Source organism: Acanthochromis polyacanthus, chromosome 15, assembly GCF_021347895.1.
Source record: "Acanthochromis polyacanthus isolate Apoly-LR-REF ecotype Palm Island chromosome 15, KAUST_Apoly_ChrSc, whole genome shotgun sequence".
Classification (NCBI taxonomy): Eukaryota; Metazoa; Chordata; class Actinopteri; family Pomacentridae; genus Acanthochromis; species Acanthochromis polyacanthus.
This window is the reverse complement of record NC_067127.1, coordinates 33261586-33281044: the sequence shown is the minus strand read 5'-3', so window position 1 is coordinate 33281044 and position 19459 is coordinate 33261586. Positions and strand designations below refer to the sequence as shown.

General features: G+C 41.5%; 1 protein-coding gene and 1 long non-coding RNA gene across 2 annotated transcripts; one reads left to right on the top strand and one right to left on the bottom strand.

Moving 5' to 3' along the window:
- The first annotated feature begins 1441 nt into the window (after window positions 1-1441).
- Window positions 1442-8403, top strand: LOC127537478 (uncharacterized). The gene is made up of 3 exons (XR_007947136.1): window positions 1442-2484; window positions 4462-4657; window positions 7634-8403. It is a non-coding gene; the product is annotated as an uncharacterized LOC127537478 (long non-coding RNA).
- Window positions 8404-17260: 8857 nt separating this feature from the next.
- LOC127537562 (uncharacterized) lies at window positions 17261-18334 on the bottom strand. Its single transcript, XM_051960155.1, has one exon. It carries the CDS (start codon window positions 18332-18334, stop codon window positions 17528-17530), a length of 807 nt encoding a protein of 268 aa, XP_051816115.1. The 3' UTR covers window positions 17261-17527.
- Window positions 18335-19459: the final 1125 nt, after the last annotated feature.

The following is a 19459-nucleotide window of genomic DNA, read 5'->3' as shown; positions in this document are numbered from 1 at the left end:
GTTTGGTCCAGGGCTGGAAAATAAAAATAACAATAAAATTATAACAACACAAAATAAAAACATGTATCACATGTACTCATTAGCTGTTGTACTATTAGTCTATGCAAATTTTATGGTTTTTTAAAATTAATTTGTTTTTTATTTGTGTATCATCCTTATCTGAGATTATGTAATTTGACATTTTTGCCATACCTCTCAAGGTATCCTTCTAGAACGTCAGTGGCCACATCCATTTGCTCTCTGACATCAGCCACTGTTGTCTGAGGCGACTGGAGTCTCAGGCTGAGCCTCCTCAGAGGCCCAAGAATGTCCTGCAGCAGGTGGAGGTAGGCCATGACATCTTTGCGCCCCATCAGCCTGAGGTACCCCCGCGCCTTGTCACCACTTCTGTCCTGGAATGACAAAACAAAACATACAATAAGATATAGGACTGATAATGACGTAAAGTCGAATGGAATGAAATTATTAATATGTCATATGAAATGTAAGTAATAATTAGAAATATAATACAATTTGTATCAGAATGGTACCTTCTTCCTCTGAGTAATGCAGTCTTCCATCTGCTGTTTGATGATTGTGTACGCCCTGAGGAAGTTGTTGGTGGCCGATCCATCTGGTGCCACCGACCTGTGTAGGCATCACACAAGACTGGTCATTGGCTTCAAACAGGTTTTTTAGGCTCTGCCGTTGTTTAGGGGAATTCTGATAGAAGTAGAATGCTCCTAGCAAGAGCATTGTGGCAGCCTGATGCACCTTTACTGTCTTCACGGCGTCCTTGAAGGCCAATTCTAGCCTGTGGGCCAGACAGTGTATAAAAATCACAGAGGGCTGGATGTCCTTGATGATTTTGGCACCCCGCTTTTGGTACCGACCATGACAGAGGCCCCATCACAGCCAAATCCCACCAATTTCTGCCTAAGAATGTCCTCGTCGATGCCCACTGTTTCTAACGCTGACATTATTGCTGAGAATATTCCCTGAGCAGTGCCATTTGGCGGTGATGAAATGCCTGCGTACTTGCTGCTGATAATGCCTTTGTGGCAATATCGCACACATACCAGTTCCTGTTCTATCGCAGACACATCAGTGGAACTGTCTGAAGTTACAGAGATGAAGGGGCAGGCGGTGACTTCATCCCGTAGTGATTCCTTTGCAGTGCTGGCTATGTAGCCTGTGAAGGTTCTGCAGGCCTTGTGGTTCCTGTATGTCTTGCCAGGTTCAAGCCCCTAAAAATATTAAATTTGAAATTAAATAACAATCAATGATCATTGTCATCAAACATGTCACATAATTTCCCTGATTGTCAACACTGTTGGTAATAATTTTGATATTTTTTTAAATAATTTTATTATATTTTATCATGTTCATTGTCTTCATTTTCAGAACAATATCATAATTAATCATATATGATTTCACAAAAACTAACTGTACCTTTGCCTCATCGAGCTCACATAGCCATGTATAGTCCCGCATGGCTTGCCCATGCTTGGAGAGAGCGTGGGCGTTCCTGAAGAGCAGCTGGAGTTTGGATCTGTGTGCAGCATGTAGAGACTTGACTGCTCTTGTTGCCGGGGCAGCTGACGGCACTGTGAGGTTAGCGTTTATCGAGACAGCTTGCTCATGGCATTTGGAAATCTCATGATGGTGGATTGATTCGCTTCTGTATGACTTACAGCCAACAGTGAAGACCTGGCTTTTAAGACTCATACTGGCCAGTGTTTTTTCATGTTTCTTACACAAGGTACATATCATGCCATCTTTGGTGTCTTGGAGCCAAGACCTGCCCACTGTCCACTTTGTTTTGAACTGTCTGTCTCTTATCGCCTCGTATGCCTTGTCATATTCCCTCTTCTTACCAGTCTGACTCTTAGAAGAGGGTGTCTCCTTGGATGCCTTTGATGTGGATCCCTTAGATGTTGAAGGTTGCACATCATCACTGACACCAGCATCAGCAGCTTGACCAGCATCCTCAGACTCAGAGCTGTCCTTGGCAGCTTTGGGGTTTTTCACCCCCTGTATGTATCTCCACATAGTTAGCACAAAGTCTCTTAGTTAGCAGAAAAATATCACAAAAATGTCATACCAAAAAAGTCCTAAGACCACATCATCCCTGAGATTATTCCTTGATAACAAAACCCAAGCGTCTGCCCTAATAACCTGTGTGATCCAAACTGAGACCTGTGTGGAGATGTGGAAATCGAACCTCCAAACATCGAATAATAAGAAAAATCGGAAATGAAACTCTTCATTATCCATTACAGCCCCCTCTGTACTGTCATTCAATGATCGAAGCGAGACCCCTAAGGAAAGTTGGGAACCGAAGCAATAAATATAAATAAATGGTTAGAGTCGGAATCGACATCGCTCAACATCCACACGAACCCCAACCGGAAACTGAAACCTGCGCGAAAGCGATGCGCAATGACACAAGATGGCGGCCTCCTGCAGGTTGAGAACCGAGAAGTTATTCGTTGTTTTAAATTGGTAAGAAATCATTTAATATGTCTTTCTGAGCAGCGGTCGTCCGGGCGGACGAGCAAGAATGTAGATATCATAATGACGAGTCGGCCGGCCGAGTTTCAGGTCGCTACGGACGAGCGGACGAGCGCGAAGGTCCCACACTGCAGTTCATCCAGAGTGATCATGGGCCTCTTGGCTGCATCTCTGATCAGTCTTCTCCTTGTTCGAGGTGAAAGTTTAGAGGGACGGCCGGGTCTTGGTAGATTTGCAGTGGTCTGATGCTCCTTCCATTTCAATATGATTGCTTGCACAGTGCTCCTTGAGATGTTTAAAGCTTGGGAAATCTTTTTGTATCCAAATCCGGCTTTAAACTTCTCCACAACAGTATCTCAGACCTCCCTGGTGTGTTCCTTGGTCTTCATGATGCTCTCTGCACTTTAAACAGAACCCTGAGACTATCACAGAGCAGGTTCATTTATACAGAGCCTCGATTACACACAGGTGGATTCTATTTATCATCATCAGTCATTTAGGACAACATTAGATCATTCAGAGATACTCACTGAACTTCTGGAGTGAGTTTGCTGCACTGAAAGTAAAGGGGCCGAATAATATTGAACACCCCACTTTTCAGTTTTTTATTTGTTAAAAAAGATAAAATATCCAATAAATTTCATTCCACTTCACGATTGTGTCCCAATTGTTGTTGATTCTTGACAAAAAATTAAAATTTTATATCTTTATGTTTGAAGCCTGAAATGTGGTGAAAGGTTGAAAAGTTCAAGGGGGCCGAATACTTTCACAAGGCACTGTATATACAGCTATTGCAATGTAAATTTCCCCGATGAGGGTCAATAAAGTTCCTCTTATCGTATCTTGTTGTCTTGTCTTATCTTATATACACACGTGGACAAAATTGTTGGTACCCCTCAGTTAAAGAAGGAAAAACCCACAATTATCACTGAAATCACTTGAAACTCACAAAAGTAACAATAAATAAAAATTTATTGAAAATTAAATAATCAAAAACAGCCATCACTTTTGAATTGTTGATTAACATAATTATTTAAAAAGTAATGTTTTGGGGCTGCTTTGCTGCATCTGGCACAGGGTGTCTTGAAAGTGTGCAAGGTACGATGAAATCTGAAGACTATCAAGGCATTCTGGAGAGAAATGTGCTGCCTAGTGTCAGAAAGCTTGGTCTCAGTCGCAGGTCATGGGTCTTCCAACAGGACAACGATCCAAAACACACAGCCAAAAACACCCAAGAATGGCTGAGAGAAAAGCGTTGGACTATTCTAAAGTGGCCTTCTATGAGCCCAGATCTGAATCCCATTCAACATATGTGGAAGGAGCTGAAACATGCCATTTGGAGAAGACACCCATCAAACCTGAGACAACTGGAGCTGTTTGCTCATGAGGAGTGGGCCAAAATACATGTTGACAGCTGCAGAACGCTCATTGACAAATACAGAAATCGTTTAATTGCAGTGATTGCCTCAAAAGGTTGTGCAACAAAATATTAAGTTATGGGTACCATCATTTTTGTCCAGCCCTATTTCATTAGTTTGTTTTTTTAAATAATTATGTTAATCAACAATTCAAAAGTGATGGCTGATTTTGATTATTTAATTTTCAATAAATTTTTATTTATTGTTACGTTTGTGAGTTTCAAGTGATTTCAGTGAGAATTGTGGGTTTTTCCTTCTTTAACTGAGGGGTACCAACAATTTTGTCCACGTGTGTATCTTGTCTGTCTGTTGAGTCTGGATGCTCGTGCAGCAGTCATGAAAATAAGTTGACCTTCCCAAAATAAAGCGACCACACACACACATCTGATCCTGAACAACAAGGTTACAACAGAGAATCAAAGACACAATGAGTCTAAATGTGGTGCAACATCATCTATGATTATGAAGGAAAACAAAATAACCCCCTTTTGACTCTCTTCAGTCCCTGGAATTTACGTAAAAACAGTCAACATGTTCTTCTCCTCCACAGTTTCATGAATGCATGCTGACAGTCTCCGGTAGAAGTGAAACAGCTTAAAGTACTTCCATGTTTCTGGGTCACTGGTGAGGAAGGTCGATGTCTCTGATGGAAGGAAGATGAAGTCTGGACAGATGGACGTTTCCTCAGTTTGATGTTTACGCTACGCTGATGATCGACGAGAGCAAAGGCCACCGAAACCAGATGTGTATGTGTGGCAAGTTTAAAAAAGAATCTCTATGAATAATTTACACAAGAAAACAGAGCAGAGGAAGAACAATATCGGTGGGTTACAGGTGGCAAAATGCTCCTGGTGTTTTGTCCAAATTATTCAACTAAAGTGCCTCCGGCTGTGTACACTCAGAATAGCCACCAAGAGATAACTGAACTGAATAAATAACCTGAAGGGAAACAATACAGGCGTACAGGTGGTTCTACATCTGAATGTTGTTGAAGCAAAATACTAAAACATAGTCTTTACGATTCGGTTCAACTCTGTGAACTCCAAAACTTGCAGCTAAATTTGAAATGTATGTCATTTTTAAGAAGCAAAATCACCAGTTAGACACCATTTAACAGAGACAGAAGTCACAAAAACAGGAAAAATCATTAGGTTTTCAATATCCGATGGTTCTAGAACTAATCGTGTGTGAAATTAGGTTCTACTGTGAAAATTAACAAAGTCTAAAACTAACACATTTAATAATCTACATCTGTTTTTTAAAACAATTGACCCCATTTTAGCTACTTGAATAAAATATTTCAGATAAAATGTTGGACTCAGATGCATGGCACAGCGATGAAGCAATTAGTGATTTAGCTGCGATCAGCTGTCGAGACTAAAAACTGAGGGACTTTTCAGGTGAACTTTAGGATTTGTTTAAAGCGGAGACAAGTATGAAAACAAATTTAGAATGCAAGAAAATAACTACAGCATGTACAGCCACTACTTTTTTTTTTCCAGCTTTGGGGACACCCATAGGCACTTGGAAAAATGTTAGACATGCTGATAGCTGTTTTTTTTTCACTTAATTCCACTTAAAAAAAAAAGTTTTTATGATATATGATGTGCATAACTTAGTTTTAATGCACAAAGGACATGTTTGAGTTTTCTCTACTTATAGTCATGGTTGTTCTGTTTCCATAGAGATGCAGGGTTTTATACTGCAGTCATAAATGAGCCCACACTTAGTAAAACCATAATTAACTGCAAAGAAATGCCGCAAATTCTACTATTTAACATAGAGAAGCCCCAAAAGGTTGCATTTGTGAGAAAAAACATTACAATGCTGCTACAAAATAAGTAAATCATAGCAGCAAGATCAACAACTTGAGGCGGATGAGATACATTAAACTAAAATGTGTTCATATCCTAAAAATATATGGCCCAGATACAGAATCTGATATTTATTACATGCATAGAGCAGATTTGATTCCTTTTTATTTTAATCCTGGGATGAATTATATTCATATCCTGTAATCTGTTGCGAGATGTTGTTTCAGCACCATGGCCAGTGCCCGGTGCTGTCCATGGTGCTGAAACAGCACTTGATTTAAATGGAGAAAATGAGACTGAAAGACAGACAGAACAGGGTGGTTAGTTTGGTTTCTATGTCTGCTTGCTTTTTGTGGTTATAACTAGGGCTGAGACTTTAACACGTTAATTTCAATTAATTCATTACAGAAAAAATAACACATAAAAACAAATAACGCATTTAATTGCACCTTTCTCAGTTCCCTAATTACTGGCACACCGGTAACACTGATGCACACTCCAGTCCAGTAGGTGGCAGTAATGAACCCAAAGTTTGCAGCCATAAAGAAGATGCACAGGAATCACTGACTGATGTCAGCAACAAGAGAGTTTAGTGAACAGTGAAGGAAGACAAGACCACGTTGAGCTTGTTGGGTGGAAAGTTTTCTTTTAAAAATCTTCCCGATGGCAGCTTGGATAAAAGCGTGGTTGTGTGCAAATTGTGCAACAAAGAGTTGTCTTCTCACTGCAGGACTTCAAGCCAACGGTACCATTTCGATGCAAAACATATTGTTGCGAGCACAAACAAGCTATGTGTCCACAAGATCCATTTTTCTCACAGTGAAACGTGCTGCATCTGAATGTCAACCGCTTGGTAGGTGGGTCACTAGTGGGCCACTAGGTGGTCACTTGACAGCACTTCAGACCTTCACTCCAGTAGAAATGTCAGACCAATATAGTGGCTCAGTGATAAACTTTTTCTTTTATTAGGAAAACACTTCAGCAAAAAGTATTTCTGAAAGCATTTCAGAAGAGAAATAAGCTGATGAGTCTATCCTTGTTTTAGCTCAACAACGGCTAGTTTAGATGTTTAGGAATGTTTCCCCTTGTGTCAAACCTCCGCTCATCACACCAAATTTGAATAAAGTACAAGTCAAGTCTACTTTATGCAAATAAGCTTGCAGCTCGAAACGCAGAGCAACACAACCAGCATGCAATGTGGTGCATTTCACATAGACAATAAATGGGATGCAAGAAACTGACGATCCTATGGATACATACCATTAGCTACGACAGTCCTGGTACCGGCAATACCATAATGGACCACTTTTCAAGACAATGAAAGTGCTTGAGTTTTCAGAAAGTCTTAAAATGTTGGATATAATTGGTATAGTTGCACTTTGAGTTGGCAGTAATCTGTGAATGCAGCAGGCTAATCAATTAATTATATCAACTCTGGACCAGCTCAACTCAGACGTATGAATAACGACATTTTACTGTTTTCTCCCAGATAAATTTTCACCATACAGCATTAGCTCAACCGTTACATGAAATTATTATTCACTGAGAGAATAAACAGGCAGCTGTAGAAACCAACAGATACCAAACACCAGCCACCATTAACCACATCAAGAGAAAAATGTCAGCTTTTAGGGCTCTCTCTCCAAGCAGAGTCTCTCCTCACATTGTAAATGTCAAAATTCTGCTATCAGGAGGTTTAACCTGAATTACAGCTCGAACAAAACAGTGTTCAGCAGCTCATGTATCATCCGTGACCCTCCTGTTTCATCCTCCTCAATGTCAGGCTTCACCCCAGCAGGTCTGGATATCCTCCCAGATGTCATGTTTTGATCGTCACCGACACTCTGACTGGTCCCAGATCCTCAAACAGATGATTGGTCTGAGTCTTGTCCTGTTTTTGTTCCTCAGGAGCTCAGCTGTGCAGCCGTCTGCTGCTCACCGAGGCCTGATGGGAAGCTGACTGCAGACGCAACATCCAGACTTTCCTCAGCTCAAATAAGAAGCACACTCACCATGGAGTTAATTCAGTGTGTCTCAGGATATAAAAAGGAGGAATTAATTTACAAGAATTTTCTCTCCTCATCTAAACTGCATGATACTCTGCAGGCACATCACTCCATCCACCAATAGAAGCAAATCTGAACCTGTGAGAAGCACTGAGATATGACAAAACAGCCAGAATTAGGCAGCAAAGTTACTGCAATGATTGAGACCAAAGCATTGCTGAAAACAGAGCTTTCACTTTTGAACATCTACATTCTGAAATGAAATAATAAAAAAGCTCAATGTCTGCAAGAAACTCATCTTGGTGTGTGTGGTGAACAGAGTGTAAATGGCAACTAATCTCCCTGCAGTGTTTTAGCACCAAAAGAGTCAGAAATAATAGTAAAATTGATCATACTACAGCCAAAGAAGGGACATTTTTTACAAACTGTAAATCTCTGCTCCTGTTTACAAGCATTTACTGTGTTAGCAAGTCACTGATGTGCACAGGAGCTGACAAAAAAGGTTCATTGTTTTGTTTGGGGTGAAAAATTCTAAGTGCATCTCAGTAAAGTAAATCCAGAGCTCTGGAATCAGAATGTGGATAAATGAGAGGAGAAAATTTCTGTTTTTTAGGTGCTTTAGTACAAGCAGTGAGTGATCACTGATGTGTTCAATGAGCAAGAAAATGTCTGTAGAAGTGTGATAATAACAGAGGCAAACAGGGGTCTGGTGTGTTCATTCGTCAGAGCGTTAGATAACAGCAAGGTCACATAAACAGCGACAGAGCGAACATAAAACAATGCAAATGTTGCTGTGTGGCCTTCGCTTCCATCGCGTCTCAACAAGCCGAGCGCTGAGGAGAGAGTTTAGATTTGCCAAACACCTCGGTGGGACTTCGATTTTCACTTAATCCGCCGCTGATCTGCAAAGCTTCAAAATAAAACGTATCTTCGCTTTGGCTCGTTGCTTCCTAAGCTGTAAGGTGGCTGCTGGAGGGAAAGAGGGAAGATAAAGTGCAAAACATCCAGAGCAGAGGGCTGAGAATCGGCTATGCACTGATATAAACTCCACAATTAATCAATAAAGTCAAAAAAGAACCTTCTTCTGCTTAACAGGATAACTGCAGTTTTTTTCATTCACACTATTACCACCACCATTACCATCACCACCACTAGTACTACTACCACTATCAACACCACTATCACTACTACTACTACCACTGCTTCAATCACCACCACTACTACAACCATCACTAACACTACCACCACTAATACTAAGACTACCCCCACTACCGGCACCACAACTAGTGCTACTATTACTACCACCACTCCCACCACTCCCATTACTACTACCACTACTACAACCACCATCACTAGACAGATAGATAGATAGATAGATAGATAGATAGATAGATAGATAGATAGATAGATAGATAGATAGATAGATAGATAGATAGATAGATAGATAGATTAAAACTTTATTGATTCTGAAGTGGGGAAATTTTCTACTACCACCGTTAATACTACTACTACTACCACCACTACTACCACTACTACCAGCATCATTGCATCATTCCTACTAATAAGAATTGTCATAATATTGTTTACACAGCACTTTTTGAAGACAAAGTTACAGAGCTTTACAATACAACAAACTGCAAATTAGGCAAATAATGAAGCAATGTCAAACATAAACAAATGAGAAAAATAGTGAAGTTCCTCACATGGCATATTCAATTGGAGTAAAAAAAAAAAAACAAAAGAAAAGAAAAAAGTACTTTATGTGCCTAGAATATATAATAATAATGGGAATTATATATAATATTATTAATGGAATTGAAGATGTAATGAAGAACTGATCCTGAGTCACTCCCAGCAGCAGCTAACTAAAAACTAGAGATGCATGATAGGAAAATTTTAACCAATGCTGATAATTAACTACTTCTCATGGCCAATCACCGATAAGTTCATATTTTTATAATTTAATAAAACCTTAAGGTAATGGGCAGTTTGTGCACTCAGGAGACAAAAACATCCAAGATGCAATGATGATTTTTTTAAAAATTTGTTGCTTTGGCCCGACTATAACAGCAAACAACGGTACTAGTTTTTGACATATTCATTTGTCTTTTGTGAAAATATTACAAACAATTGAAATAAATAGCAGTGCATTTTCTCAAACATAAAATAAATCCAAAATAAAATATACTATGAATGTTCACACAGGTTGTTACACTTTCCGAAACTAAAACTTTATGCCTGTGGTCAGTTGCTGTAATGAAATGAATTCAGTGTAACAAATGTACCGACAAATCAGATCACAACTAAACAAAACGTCCATCCCTCAAGAAAATACTTTAACAGAACTATGAGCGGTGTATCTGAAAATAACCAAACTTATCTTCTAGCATTTTATGCAAAGAAATACAACCTTTGGTGCATGAGGATGAGGTCATTTTTAAGTCACAAATTCAAGTATGAAATAAATGCAATGCATTTAAATATGTCAACCTCAACTCCAAAAACACATAAAATAGAAAACAAAATGGGTTTCTTAACTGAAGAAAGTGCGTCTCTTAATAAAAGGCATTTGCAGAATTATTACTGCTACTGGGCACAGTAGTGTTTTCTTTGAAATGTACAAGAGGCCGACAGGTTTTTCCGTGAAAGTGAGGCAAGGTTCGGGAACCGGGATCTGTTGCTTCTCCAGTATTCCAGGGGGCTCTTGGATCTGGGCATTGGGGGCTTTGAGCATACTGACCAGACTCCTGTCAGATGCCCACATGTTCATGGTGAAACTTGCGTTTAGTCGGTCTTGTAAATCATTACGAATGTGTGTGTGAACCAGATCATCCACACATCCAAGATTTAGGATTTAGAAACATGGCTCCAAATGCACAGTCAGCTTGCGAACACCTGGATCCTCTACCACTGAAAAAGGCCCGTCATCAAGCACCTAGTAGTCTGTCCTTTCTGGCTTTAGCCTTTTTGCTGTTGCTAGGATTTTTTTTATTTTTTATTTTTTACAGTTTTCAAATGTAAGATTTGCTGTGCTAAAATGTCTCTTGTTCTTCTATCCTCTTGGAATCCTCGCTGAACATGTTTTGCAAACAGTGATGCTCTTGTCATCCGCTGCCTCCAAGCAGAACATCCTTACTGGTGAGGACATGTTAGCTCCTGTGTTTGGTCAGGTCAGGAAGGTTTGCATGCTAGTGACGTCAGGAGTGCGACCCAACCTGTTTCAACATGGCCAACAAACAATTTTACAAAACCCATTACATCATCAGTTCAATTTATCAGATTAAATCAATATATCAGATCAAAAATAATATACGGAGTTTCGCCCTATATCCGCAGATAATTTATGGGGCCGATAATTATCCCATTTAAAAACACTATACAAAGTAAAAGAAGGCAGAAGTAATACAACAATACAATAGACTTCAAACTTTAACCAGCAATAAACATTTTTATCCTCCAACTTCTAAATCTGCAGCCTGTAATGGTTTCTGTCTGCTTCTCCTGTTTGTTCCAGGTTTCATTATCAGTTAAAAGCAGCCGATGAATTCATTGCCGTTTGGCCGTTTACACAGTGATGCTGCGTGCCGACCCCTCAGTATGGCACATGAAGGCAAAACAACAGTTACGGATAAAAAGTGTTTTTTTTTCTAATGGCAGAAATCCCAGATGAGCAAAACCTACGCGATCTTCAGGCCAGCTGACATTCAGCCGCCATATTTCAGCCAAATTAGTTTGCTTTGTTACTTTTCTAGCGCGTAGTGTTCGGGCTGCCTCCGGCCTGGCATCGCGCTGGAGAAAGTGTGGGTTTCATAATTATAGTGAAGTGAAATATGTGTGCGGGCGACTCGGCCAATTATCCAAACTTGTTGACACTTTGACACGGCGCCGTCCATTCCCTCCAATGAATCCCCGCCGACACATTTGGCTGAAGTTTGGGTGGATGAGCACATTCCCCCTGATCTTTAAGCTCTGCACTATCTCCCAGTTTGGGTACAGAGTCGACCGCTGAGTGCTAAATCATTTAATGGCTCACAGCCAAAATATATTTATGCTTATTCAAGCTTGAGAGGATTTAAAGTCTTTTATCCTGAGCAGCAGTTAGTTCGAGGTGCTCCAGTCACACATGGAGCCTATGAATTCCTGTGATAACAATTTCAAGATCTAAATTAAAAAACTTTTTTTCTGGCTGACTCTCGATTATTTGATCATATGCACAAGCATTTCTTTAACATTTTATTCCTTCTCTGATGCTCTGTTGTTGGTCTTTTTATAACTGCACTGTTATATTTTAACTAATGTTTCATTTCTTTTACTGCTTTATCTAATGTTTGTTGCATTTTCACAGTTTGCCAAGCATTTTGTAGCTCCAGCTTTTAAAGGTACTGTAGAGTATAGGTGTAAGTTATGCGGAGATTCCACACGTGAAACTGTTCTCAAACATCTAAACTACCCATCGGTGTACTAAAACCAGGACAGATTCAGCTACTGCACAGCTTATTTCTCGCCTCAAATACTTTCAGAAATATTTTTCGCTGAAGTGTTTTGTAATATTAAACAAAGTTTGGGGCGGACCCGCCATGTTAGTCCGGTTTGAAATCCAGGAGCAGACCAGCCCCCGAGTCGATGCGTTTGTCCAATCAGGGGCAGAAAAGGTGCTTGAAGAAGGTGTTGAACACAGTTCGCCATGGAGGAGAAGCTTATAACAGCTGTATCTGCGCATGCATCGTAACCAGTACTGTTTTCGAAATAAAAGGGAAAGTTTGTGGCCCAGCCGTTGTGTTTATCAGACTCATCTGGCAGACTGTCAAGCATATGACCATATAGTGGCCCGCTAGTGACCGCCCAGCACCCGTACAATTTTCAGATACAACGTGTTTACCTGCTGGAAAGACACATCTAGTGGACACGCACTTTTATCATTGTAGCTGTTCTAATTTTTGTTATCATTGTTGTTGCTATTGTTGTTGCTGTTATTATCATTGCTGTTATTATTGTTGTTGCTCTTGTTATTGTTGTTGTTATCATTGCTGCTATCGTTGCTGCTCTGTGGCCGCATGTCCTAGATGTGTTTTTCAAGGATGTAAATGTGCGTTGTTATTGTTATTGCTGTAGTCATTGTTTTTGGTATCATTGTTATTGCTGTTATTATTGTTGTCATTGTTGTCATAATTATTGTTGTAGTTGTTAATACTACTTTTGTTGCTGTAGTCATTGTTATTACTGTTATTGTTGCCATGGTTGTTATCATTTCTGTTTTTGATATAATTGTTGTTGTTATCATTATTGTCGTTATCATTATTTTTGTTAGTGTTGTTTTTTTGTACCATTTTCATTACAGACATTGTTGTAATTGTTGTTATTGTTAGTGTTCCTATCATTACTGTTGCTATTGTTGTTGTTATTGTCATTGTTGTTGCATGACATCTGTCCATTTTCTATGTTAACCCGAGCAACTTATAAAACTATATTACATTCAATTAAATCGTGCTCTACTTTTTTGTACTCATTATGGTTTTAAAACACGATGAAGTTGCATTGGGACTGCCTTATTCATTGCAAAAATAAATAAGTTGCCTTTAAATGTAAAACACGGTGCACAAATAAAACCTGATTACCTTCCCGGTGAGCGTCAGCGCAGTTTATTTTAGGCAGCTTGTACTTTGTGCTGTCTGCTTCCACTGCAGACCCCCTGGTGGTTGTTTATGTCTTCCTCAGTCTGTGAGCTGCATATTGTCCTCATTATAAGTCACACATTCCTCCTGCAACCCATCACAACACCGTTAACACTGGAGTCACTGTGAATTTTATCTGCCGGTGACATTTTCCACTGCAGTTTGACTGATTTTTCCAAACAGGCCACATTCTGTAGTCTGAGGCTGCTGTCAGACTAAAATAGAGACAGAAACATACAAATTGTCTGTTTTCTTCAGTGGAGATAACAAACAGCTGCTGTCCCATGGTTGTTCATATATGACAGAGATGTGCAATGACAAAAATATTTACTTTTTAACCCTCTAAAGCCCAAAACCAACTAGTAGGATTGAAATAAATGCTTTTTTTTCATTATTTGTAAAAAAACCAAACACTATTCAGTGCCAGAAGCTGCTAAAGGTGAAAGAATTGTCTGATTTTCAACTTTCCGAAGGTCCCTGAAGTGCTCATCTGTCACATCAGCCTAAAAATCTTAATATTTCATTTAAATAACTTCATTTTACATGTCTCATTTACAAATTTAGTACAAACAGACAGTTTGAGCTATAGCCTGATCCTGTGAAAAACTAAAAACTAAATATTCTGCACTCCTGTTCACAGAGGTGAGGCTTTTAGTGGCTCACCTGCAGCCAACGGTCATGTGATAAAAATTTACAGACTTTTCTGCTGAATTGAATCAATTCTTTGTAGAGAACAGATGGAAATTAAAAATATTGTTAGAAAAATATCTACAGCAAGTGATGCCATTGTTGCTTTTTACTGTATTGATAAAGTCTGTGGGCATTTGGGAAAAATATTATGTTCTTTCCAAGTTTTTTCAGTTCTTGCTAAGTAAATAATCAAAGAAATTAAACTTTAGTTCCCAGATTCGCACAATAAATTTAAGAGGTTCATATTGAGCACGTTCCACTTCTCCAGCAAGTTCAATAAAATTCAGTTTGGTCATTGTTCAAGACTTTGCTCACAGACAGAAAAATGGCACTAACTGTATACAAATAGAGCATGAAAAAGCTCAAGTGTGAGGGATTTTATATATTAGAAAGCAACGACTAAATGAACTTTACATGACGACTTCATGTGTTGTTTTCATACAACAACTCACCCATCAATCAAAAATTATTTAATTTTCTTGTCCAGTATTGCAGATTCTGAATCAATGACATGATGAGAAACAACTGTGAAAATTTTAAGCTTTTACCTTTAATAATTCCTGAGATACTGTTGGTTCACACAGTGGGTGGACAGGGAATTAAAAAGCAAATAAAAAAACAGCAGATCTCAAAAAACACTTGATATGTCAAGCTAAAATCTCACAGATGCCATTTTGAATATATGTAGTTTATGACAGGGGTGTCAAACATACGGCTGTCGGGCCAAAACCAGCCCTCCAGAGGGTCTAATCTGGCCCATGGGACTATTTTGTAAAGTGTAAAAATTACAGAGAACAAGACATCACTTGTAAATTGTAAATTTGTAAAACTTTGAATTTTAAGTAATTTCTAGACCATGACAAGTTGTTTTGATCATAAAGTAATACGGTAGATTACTCACTGTTCTTTCGTCATTTTGTGTCTCGTTTTTGGTATATTTTGTCTTGTTTTTGTCGTTGTTTTTGTCTGACTTTTGTCGTTTGTCTCCTGTTTTGTCATTATGTGTTTTTTTTTGTCTCCCTTGTGTTGTTTGTCTACTTTTTTGTTTCTTGCTTTTGTCATTTTTGGTCTTGTTTGTGCGATTTGCATGATTTTGTGTCTCGTTTTTGTAGGTTGTTTCTTTTATTGTCACTTTGTAACTTTTTTGTCCAATTTTTGGTCTTTTTTGTTTTGTTTTGTGTCGTTTGTCTCATTTTTTGCCATCTTGTGTCTAGTTTTTGTCATTTTGTGTCTCATCTTTGTAATATTTTGTCTAGTTTTTGTCTTTTTTGTCTTTTTTTGTCTGACTTTTGTAATTTTGATCATACAGTCAAACACTGTATCATTCAGTTCTGTGACTCAGTGTTTTGTGCCTTTGTAGAAACTCTGTGATCTGTAAGTTGCAAACAATGTGCAGTTCGATGTACATTAAGGATGTATCAAAAAACAGATGGTATATTGTTATAATTTTGAAAAGTGAAACTAAACCACTTGTTGCTGTGCAGACAGACTTCTTAAAGCTCAGCTGAGAGTATTTAGAATCACACTGAGCAGAAGTGGATTATGCTGCAGAGAGGACTGGAGAACTTTCTATACATGTTTGGATTCTTTCTCATTTAAAAAGAGTCCTTACTGGAATCCACAGTGAATGATATCAGTCTGACCAGAGACACCTCCTCAATGGAAAGAAAGCTACGGGCATCAGACACCACAAATATGTTTGATACTCAATAAAACTGATTTTAAATTGAGTTTCACTCAAACAACTTCCTGTTCTCTGACTGTCTCCAGCATTTTACTGTAAAACTAGAACTTTCTCCAAAGCACTTGAGTCCATTTCTCTCTAACTGACTAAATATATTGTAGCACTGGGCGGCGACTTAGGGCGGAAATGACGAGAGATTTTGAATTCAACACACCAGGGCTTTATTGTCACAACAACGAAACACTCTGGATCTCACCACCTTTTATACCAGCTCGCAGGCCGGGGCCACTGCCCCAACAACCCCCCTGAGTCACGGTATAACATGAAAACAATGAAACACACCAAATGAACTCAAAACGCAGAACTGGACCAGCTAAATGCAACCAATAATAACGGAATGTCTCAAACACCCATATAACCCCATAAAACAAGCCTCAAAGAACACATAGCCCCCATGATACCTAGCGATCCCCCCAGCGGCCCCCACGGCCGCTACAATATCATTCATTATGACCTCACTGATTGGAAAATATTGTAATGCCCCTAACTGCAGGAAAATCACCTGGAGTCCTCGGTTCTCCTTCGGGTCTTTTATTTAACAAGTAGGCAACAAAACGAGCTGTTGTCACAGCCACAACTCACGCTGAACTCTCCTAACTTAACAGCCAGCCACACAAAAAACGTCCCGTCTCTCTTCCTCCCTCTTCACACACACGCGCGCCTGCGCCCACTTGGCTCCCCCTCACATACTCATGAACATTTAACCCTTACATAACATGAACATCAACAGCATAGTCATTACACTGCCCCCCCCATTATGAAGCCCCTCGCCCTCGAGGGATCATTAAATAGTCTTCAAACCGTGGGGGTCTCCGCCTCAGTCTCTGTGGCCTGTGTGGAGCTGACCCCCACTCATTTTCAGATGTCACCAGCGGCTGAATGGGTGTCTCAGGGGGTGAGACAGGGGAATCTGGGTCCACTGAATGTCCCGGGCTGTGTTGTGGGGTAGAACTCTGTTCAAAAGAGGGAATGCCCCCTCCTCTATAAGGTGCCAGCCTGTCCTGGTGGAGGGCTACTTTCCTGCCCCTAGGGGGCACCTGAACTCTGTAAACTACCTCTCCCACCCGCTCCAGCATGGACCATCCCAGTGTCTATCCAGTTTTGGACAACGTCCTTTCTTCCGTTTGGGTGTGTAGACCCAAACCAACTCGCCGGATTTGAAGCATCTGCCTTCGCTCCTTAAATCATAGTTTCTCTTTTGCCTCATGCCAGCCTTCTCCAGGTGGTCCTTGGCAAAAGCATGCGCTGTCTCCAGACGATCCTGCAGCTTTCTTGCGTACTCTGGTCCAGGTGGGTCCCCAGCAGTGTCCGGTGGCCGCCCAAAAGCCAGCTCAGCTGGAGTCCGGATCTCCCGAGCGAGCATTAGCAGAGCAGGGGTGCAGTTTGTGGAGCTCTGAGCAGCAGAGCGGTAGGCCATCAGGACAAGGGGAATATGTCTGTCCCAGTCACGCTGGTGGTTGGCAGTAAGGATGGCTAGCTGCTGCTGCATAGTACGGTTGAAACGTTCGACTAAGCCGTCGCTCAGTGGATGTAATAGTGTGGTGCGTGTTTTCTGCACATTCAACCGGTCACACAGGGCTGCAAAAACCTTGGACTCAAAGTTCCAGCCTTGGTCGCTGTGGATGATGTCCGGTGTACCAAACCGGCTAAACATCCCCTCCAACAGAGCGTCTGCCACCGTTTCTGCTTCTTAATCAGGCAGAGCATAAGCCTCTGGCAATTTTGTGAAGTAATCCATTGCACACAGCACGTACTTATTTCCTCTGACTGTCACAGGGAAGGGGCCCATGATGTCCACTGCTACCCTCTCCATGGGTTCTCCGACTGCTTGTTGTTGTAGAGGGGCATGTGATTGATCAAGGGGTCCCTTATAGGCTGCACAATCATCACAGCGACGACAGAAGTCTTCAACATCACGGCGGTGCTGACCCCAGTAGAAACCCTGGCGCAGTCGACGAAGGGTCTTGGTGCTTCCAAAATGCCCTGAGCCTGTGCCCCCATGACACGCCTCCAACACAGCCTCTCTGAGGATTTTAGGGACCACTACCTGCCACCTAACCCCCTCGGTGGCGGGTTCCTTCCATGCCCGCTGGAGCACACCATCCAACATGCGCAAAGTGCTAAATTTACTCCACAGGCCCTTCGTAGTCCCTGACAGGCCCATCACATCCTCCCAGGGTGGTTTCTTCCCACTCCGAACCCAGTGGCACACAGGTTTAAGTTCCTTATCTTCCTCCTGCCGAGAGGCCCAATCTGCAGCCCCCACAACCTCCAGCGAACAGCATGTCTGTTCAGGAGCAGCTCCTTCTCCTCTGAGCTCCATTTCTCTGGCATCCCTGCGGTCACAGTAGCCACAGCCGGCCACAGCACACGGACGCCTAGACAAAGCATCAGCGTTGCTGTGTTGGGCCCCAGGTCGATGCACAACACTGAAGTGGAAAGACTGCAACTCCTCCAGCCACCTTGCAACCTGTCCCTCAGGCTCTCTGAAGGACATCAACCCTGAAGGGCTGCATGATCTGTCCTGATAGTAAAAGGCACGCCACACAGATAGTACTTGAAGTGCCGGACAGCCAAAACAACAGCCAGTAGTTCACGTCTGGTCACACAATAGCGTCTTTCGCTCTTGTTGAAGACACGACTGAAATAAGCCACCACCCGCTCTCCGTCAGGGCCCACCTGCGCCAACACTGCTCCCATTCCAACATCGCTGGCATCTGTATCCAGCGTGAACGGCAATGTGGGGTCTGGTGTGGTGAGGACAGGGGCATTCGTGAGGGCCTGCTTCAGGGTTGAAAACGCTTTCTGACAGTCTGATGTCCATCTGAAGGGCTGGTTTTTCTGGAGGAGGCAGAAAAGGGGGGCTCCAATGCAGGAAAACCCCTTCACAAATCTCCGATAGTAGGAGGCTAGTCCCAGGAAACTTTTTAGCTGCTTCTGGTTACCTGGCGCTGGCCAGTCCCTGATGGCTTGGATTTTGTTCTGGAGTGTGCCGATGCCATCACCATTCACTTTATGGCCCAGAAACTCCACCTCCCGCTGCATAAAGTGACACTTCTCAGGGTGCAGCTTCAATCCAGCCGCCGCAATCCTTCCCAGCACCAGCCTCAGGGAGTCCAAGGCAGCACCAAAGGACTGTCCATGGACGAGGACATCATCCAAATACACCAGACACTCATGTCGGGGAACATTGGCCAGCACGCTGTCCATAAGTCTCTCAAAAGTCCCAGGTGCATTACACAGTCCAAAACTGAGAACCTTGAACTGCCAATGTCCCCTGCTGGTGCTGAATGCAGTCTTTGGCCTGGATTCCTTGTCGAGGGGTACCTGCCAATACCCACTGCGTAGGTCGAGTGATGAGAACCATGAAGAACCAGACACTAAGTCTAAGGTCTCATCAACTCGAGGTAGGGGGTAACAGTCCTTTTTGTGACCTTATTAAGGGGCCGATAGTCCACACAAAACATGAACCTCGGGCATTTCTTTTTAGGGACCATGACCACAGCTGATGACCATGGACTGTCTGAGGGCTCAATTATGCCTGCTTCAAGCATGGCTCCGACTTCACCATCAGCAGCCTCCTGCCGTATCAGCGGCAGACGGCGTGGCCGCACTTTGATGG